Source organism: Mus caroli, chromosome 7, assembly GCF_900094665.2.
Source record: "Mus caroli chromosome 7, CAROLI_EIJ_v1.1, whole genome shotgun sequence".
In the NCBI taxonomy this organism is placed as follows: domain Eukaryota; kingdom Metazoa; phylum Chordata; class Mammalia; order Rodentia; family Muridae; genus Mus; species Mus caroli.
The window spans coordinates 65,479,807-65,486,208 of NC_034576.1; the positions used below are offsets into that span (position 1 = coordinate 65,479,807).

The 6,402-nt window shown below is 45.8% G+C and overlaps 1 protein-coding gene and 1 pseudogene across 1 annotated transcript; both read right to left on the minus strand.

The window, feature by feature from the left end:
- Positions 1–354: 354 nt before the first annotated feature.
- Positions 355–987, minus strand: LOC110297285 (endogenous retrovirus group K member 6 Pro protein-like). Its single transcript, XM_021166038.1, has one exon. The coding sequence runs from the start codon at positions 985–987 to the stop codon at positions 355–357; it is 633 nt and encodes a 210-aa protein (XP_021021697.1).
- An 82-nt stretch (positions 988–1,069) lies between these two features.
- Positions 1,070–3,615, minus strand: LOC110297954 (annotated as a pseudogene).
- Positions 3,616–6,402: the final 2,787 nt, after the last annotated feature.

Genomic DNA, 6,402 nt, shown 5'->3' on the forward strand with positions numbered 1-6,402 from the left:
TCTTTAATATCTAGAATAACAACTTTCCAATGTCTGGGCAGGGCAGATAATAGGGGCAACCCCCATTGAATGGAGCCAAAAAGGTTCAATTGGGGATTAATTTCTCTAAGATCATGAAGAAGCCTCCATTTTCCTGATTTTTTTCTTAATGGCAAAAATTGGGGTATTCCAGGGAGAAGTGGAAGGTTCTAAATGTCCCAAGAGTACCTGTTCCGTGACTATTCTGGTTACAGCTTCTAATTTTTCAGAGGATCGAGGCCACTGGGAGACACACACCGGCTCCTCTGTTACCCTGGGAATGGGCCTCGTAGTCCCAATAGCCCCTAGGAAAAACCCAGGCCTCTAGTATCAGTATTACCATGGTGGGGAACAGGTTCGAGTCTGCCCTGCTCCTTTTTTCCCCAGACACTTCCCGTTTTTGTAACCCATTTTACTCATGATTTTAAAAGTTTGTGTAGAATACTCATTTGTTAAGGTCAGGCCCATTTCTGAAAGAACATCTCTCCCCCAAAGATTGACTGGTAATGGAAGGACATAAAGGGTAAATAGGTCCCTCTGCCCCTCCGGAGTCTGCCACTCCAATTGTGTAGAACTGATTGTAGGAAATGATTGATACCCCAGGCCCTGTAACGAGTGGGAAGATTTATCTACAGGCCAGGCCCGGGGCCACCAATGTGAGGAGATGATGCTCTTATCGGCCCCTGTATCCATAATTCCCTGAAAACCCTTACCATTGATTGTTAAATGCAGCGTGGGTCTATTGTTTAGTGGCATAATTAGGTATGCTGCATCTTGGCCAGAAGAACCCATACGATTGCATCCATGTGTTTGTGTTCTTTCCTCTCTCCCTGTGGGCAACAAGATCATTTGTGCAATTCTATCTCCCGATGTAATGGAGAAAATTCCTTGAGGGCAGGAGCAAAGGACCTGGATTTCTTGTAAATGGTGATGATCTACTATTCCAGGATAAACTATAAGTCCTTGCATAGTCAACGATCCCGCCCTATTATCAGGCCCACTGTTCTTGAAGGTAAGTGTTCCGGGGCTTCAACTGGGATAGGCTGGACATTCATTTGGGGCATGAGTAGGAAGTCGGTGGTGGCACGCAGGTCCACTCATGCGACTCCTCGGGGTTCATTTCCTCTAAGTTGCTCTGGCTTTTGACAAATCGATTCCCATATTTGTGAGGGCCCTGGGATCCGGGGCCCACAACCCCATTTTTTGGTAGGCGGTTGTCAGATTCATTGATTGGGGGCAAAAGCCTCCCCTTTATATCACGAACGGAGTGGCACTCACTAGCTTTCTGATAACCCTTTCCATAACAAGAGCAAAGAGTAGCCACTCGGACCTGCTCTGGGAGGGGGCAGTCTTTCTTTAGGTGGCCCATTTTTCCACAGTTAAAGCAAGCTCTTTGTTTGCTAGTAGAGGGGCGCTTTTGTGATTGTAATATGGCCGCAGCCAGCCCCGCATTGGTAAGTGGGCCTCCCAGTTCTCTACATACCCTAAGCCAATCTTGCAATCCCTTGTTTTTTTCTTGGCGTGATTGCAGTCCTGCATTCCTGTGTGGCCTGCTCATAAACAAGCTGTTCAATTAGTGGCATGGCCTGTTCAAGGTCTCTGAAAACCCTCCCTGTGGCCTCAGTCATTCTCGCTACAAAATCTGAGAACGTCTCCTGGGAGCCCTGGATAATCTTTGTAAGGTGGCCTCCAGCTTCTCCCTTTCTTGTAAGAGCTTTCCAAGACTTGATGGCAGTCACCGATATCTGAGCATATGCTCCCCAATGATAGTTAGTCTGATTGGCAGCAAACTGTCCTTGGCCCGTTAGCAATTCAAAAGTCCATTGCCTCTGATTATCATCTTCTGCCACAGCATTAATTCTTTCCGGATTCTGGGCAGCATCATACCACAAGGCTTTCCACTCCATATATTGTCCCATATTAGGTAGAGTGGCCTTAACTGTCACTTGCCAGTCTGCCGGAGTCATTGCTGTATTGGCAAATCTCTCGACCTGTACTAAGGTAAAGTTGGCATTGACTCCATAATTACGGAGAGACTCGGCAAGTTCCTTAATTTGTTGGTATTCTCCAGGAGCATGCCTGCGTCCCGTGTCTCCAGCATCGAAGACTGGAAAAGCCATCTGAATCTTTTTTAATTCCTCCTGAGGGAGAAAGGAACTAGCACCATATCTTGATTCATATGGTGGAGGCGCCGAGGGCTTGGGTGACAGCTGTATGCCACCCCTTTTATTATTTTTTTGCTGTACCCCTTGATCAGGGCCATACCTTTCCTCTTCATATTTTGCTGCTTCTTCTTCTAATTCTGCCTCTTTACTAGGGTCTAAATCATCAGGATCTGAGCTATCAAGCTCTAGGGACTCTAAATCTTGGGTGGGATAAATATTATTAAGTTTACCTGTAGGGGTGGCACGTTTTCACCTTCCCCTTTTTTAACTCCCCCCTTTTCTAACTTCCGGGGAGGGCCTTTTTTCTTAGATATGTCTTTATTTTTACGAGCTCCTAATCTCTCGCTCCTTTCGGTTTCTGACATGCTGTCCTGAACCTCTTCTAATGTCTCTTGTCCCTCAACCACAGCAGTTTGGCAGGTCTCATCTTCTAAGCAACTCTTTTGGAAGTTAATACTTCCAAATTGCCTTAGTGCCTAGGTGCAAGTCTCCCTCCTCAAATTTTTTATCTAGGTCTCTTCCCAGTTTATTCCACGGGGCTATGGTCAGGGAACCTGAACAAGCATACCATGGGGCAACACGATCAATCTCTTTGACAAAATTTTGTAGAGTGTGTGTGGCAATCTTGAGGTCTCGCTGCTTAAGAACAGCTTGCAGTGCATTTACAACTGACTGTGATGACCCCATTGTGCCTGTGGCTGATCTACACCCGACTTAAGGCTACACTGAAACAGAAGTGAAAGTAGAATACCACGCTCTGTTCCTGAAGCAGAAGTGAAAGTAAAATGCCACGGTCCGCTCCCTTATGTACGAGAGACTGACAGAGCTTGACGGTGCTGCCGCTTATCTACGTCGGATTGACCACACCTCAAAGTTAACACCAACCATGATGAACACAATAAGACACTAGGAGAAAGAAAAAAAAGCACCAGGGCTACCAAAACCAAAGCTTCTACCGACCCGTCCCACGGTGATACTAGGTTGAGACCAAAATCAAAAGGAACAACAGGTTCACGATCAGACATACCTCACCGAACTTACCTTCCCCTGCAGTTCTGAATTCGCCCCGTCTCTGGGGGGGTCTCCTCAATACCGGAGATGTTGAGGTGTTCCTGGGTTTCGGCAGCAGATGTCCTGTTATACAGTCTCACCAGCAAGAACACACACAGGACACTCGGATCCTCCTGCAGTAAAGCTTTAATGCATCTCGAGAGACAGATGATCAGCTTCTGAGGAGGAGACTCAGAGCACAGGAAACCCGGTCCTTAAATAGACCATGAAGAGCGGTTGAAGACGTGCATCGCCCTGATTGGCTGCTCACCATCAGCCCAGATGACGCCACGGGACAGGCAGGGCACAAGGAATGGAAAAATACCCCAGCACATGCACAGACTAATTGTTTACCAGTTAGAACACTGGATGTCAGCGCCATCTTGTAATGACAATTGCAAGGGCAGCTCCTCACAAAATGTAAATGAGGAAAATACCTAATAAAAAGTATATTTAAAAAAAGATGTTTTGAGTTAAAAAGCTTTTTGCACTTTGTATTTTCTTTGACTGTTGTGTCAATGTCTTCTACGGTATCTTCTGTGCCTTAGATTCTTTTTTATCTCTCTTATTTCATTGGTGATGCTTCATCTGTAACTTTAGATCTCTTTCCTAGGTTTTCCATCGACAAGGTTGTCTTCCCTTGTGATTTCTTTATTGTTAGTGTTTCCATTTTTAGATCCTGGATGGTTTTGTTCAATTCCTTCACCTGTTTGATTTTGTTTTCCTGTATATATATATACAGATATATATATTAGGGGTTGCTGCCTGTTTTCTATATTCTCCTATAATTTTTAAGGAAGTTGTTCACGTCCTCTTTAAGGACCTTCATCATCTTCAGGATTTTAGGTCAGGATTAGATACAGAATTTTAGGTCAGAGTACAGCTTTTCAGGTGTGTTAGGGTATCCAGGATTTGCTTTGGTGGGAGAGCCGGGTTCATGTTGTGCCAAGTGTCATTGGCTTCTGTTGTATATATTCTTGAGCTTGCCTCTTACCATCTGTTTATCTCAGGAGTTAACTTGCCTTGCTGACTCTGGCAGGATCTTGTTCCTCCAGTGCCCCTATCAACCTGATTGTGACAGATATCCTGGGAGTCCAGCTGTCACTGGGTGTGGGAGGGTTTCTGTGTCACCAGCTCTGTCACTTATCATATTCTTATTTAAAAATTCTTTAATAATTTTTTACTATCTAGACTTTATCCAACTCCCAGTCTACCCTCCAACTGTTCCACACCCCATACCTCCTCTATCTCCCTCCAAGAGGATGACATTTCCCCCATCACACTCTACAAGATCTCTCTACTCCCTGGGACCCCAAGGCTCTAGAGAGTTATGTGCATCTTCTCTGAATGAGTCCAGACCCCCCTGTCCTTGACTGTAGGGGGCCTCATATCAGCTAATTTATACTGCCTATTTGGTGGCTCAGTGTCTGAGATATCCCAGGAAGCAGATTAGCTGAGACTGCCAGTCTTCCTATAGGGATACCTTTCTCCTCAGCTTCTTCCAGCTTTTCCCCAATTCAACCACAGGGGTCACCAGCTTCTGTCCATTGGTTGGATGTAAATATCTGCATGAAATTCATTAGGCTACTTGTGGGACAGTCATGATAGGCTGCTATTTGTAAGCACACCATAGCCTCTATAATAGTGTCAGTCCTTGGGGCCTACTCACTGAGCTGCATCTCAATTTGGGCCTGTCACTGGAACTCCCTGTCCTCCGGCTCTTCTCCTGCAGTTCTTTTAGACAGGGTTTCAGACTGTGGGATGGCAATCCCATCCCTCCACTTGATGCCCTGTCTTTGTACAGGAGGTACACTCTACAAGTTCCTTCTCCCAACAGTAAGGCATTTCATCTAAGGTCCCTCCCTGTGAGTCTCGAGTTTCTCTCACCTTCCAGATCTCTGGAACAGTCCTAAAATCGTTCTATTCTGTCAAGTAGCAGAAATAAACAGATAGGTCATTCTTATAATGTATAACATTCACATATATTGCTGTACACATGTTACTAATATGTTATCATCTTCAAAGGGATATCACCATGTCTGGAGATTTGGTAATAGTTATTCTTGTCACAATGTCCTTTAAGAAAAGCAATGGAGGTCACTTCCCGTAGGCACCAGCACCAGGTCACCTTGGGTGGGGAGTCAGTGGACACGACCAAGGTCCCCTAGAGGACTCTCCACGCGATCTTAGGACCACCTGTGAATAGAACAAAACTTCTGTTCCATTACAATCGCGTGAAACCTGAGACAGCATTAGGAAAGCAGGAAACCCGGGCTGACCAGGGTCACAAGTCCCTTCTGGCCGGCGAAAGCAGTGGGTCACCTGGGCACAGATTCGGCAGACACTCCCAAGGTCCCTAGAGGACAGCTTCTGAGGCAGACCCCGATTCGGGCTCCAGACATCCGGGAATCCACCCTTCCAGAGGAGAGGTGTCCGCTCTGACCAGGAGGGCTTTGCCTGAGCACCTGGGGGAACCATCTTGGTTCACGAATCCCTTTGAGACTAGTCTGTGCAGGTGAGAGTGAGGACTACAGAAGCTAACAGCTTTTGTGACAGGCCGAAGTAACGGAGCTTCTGGGACAGATCCTGTTTCGGGCCTTCATCTTCTGGCAGGAGGGAGGTCCGAACTCCAGATATCTGTGCACCTTCCCTGTAAGAGGAGAGCTTGCCTACAGAGAGTTCTCTGACCACTGAAACTCAGAGGAGACAGGTAGTCTCCCAGGTCTGCTGATAGAGGCTAACAGAATCAGGAGAGAAACAAGCTATAACCAGAGACAATGATAACAACTAACTCCAGAGATTAACCAGATGGCAAAAGGCAAACATAAGAATCTTACTAACAGAAAACAAACCACTCACCGTCATCAGAATGCAGCATTCCCACCTCGCCCAGTTTTGGGCACCCCAACACACCCAAAACATTAGGCCCGGATTTAAAAGCATATCTCATGATGAGGGTAGAGGACATCAATAAGGACTTTAAGAACTCACTTAAAGAAATACAGGAGAACACTGCTAAAGAGGTACAAGTCCTTAAAGAAAAACAGAAAAATACAACCAAACAGGTAAAAGTCCATAAAGAAAAACAGGAAAACACATCAAAACAGGTGATGGAAATGAACAAAACAATACTAGACCTAAAAAGGGAAGTAGACACAATAAAGAAAAC

Bases quoted from the DNA above. Each gene is read 5' to 3' on its own strand.
- LOC110297285 (XM_021166038.1), bottom strand. From the start codon at position 987: ATGCAAGGACTTATAGTTTATCCTGGAATAGTAGATCATCACCATTTA.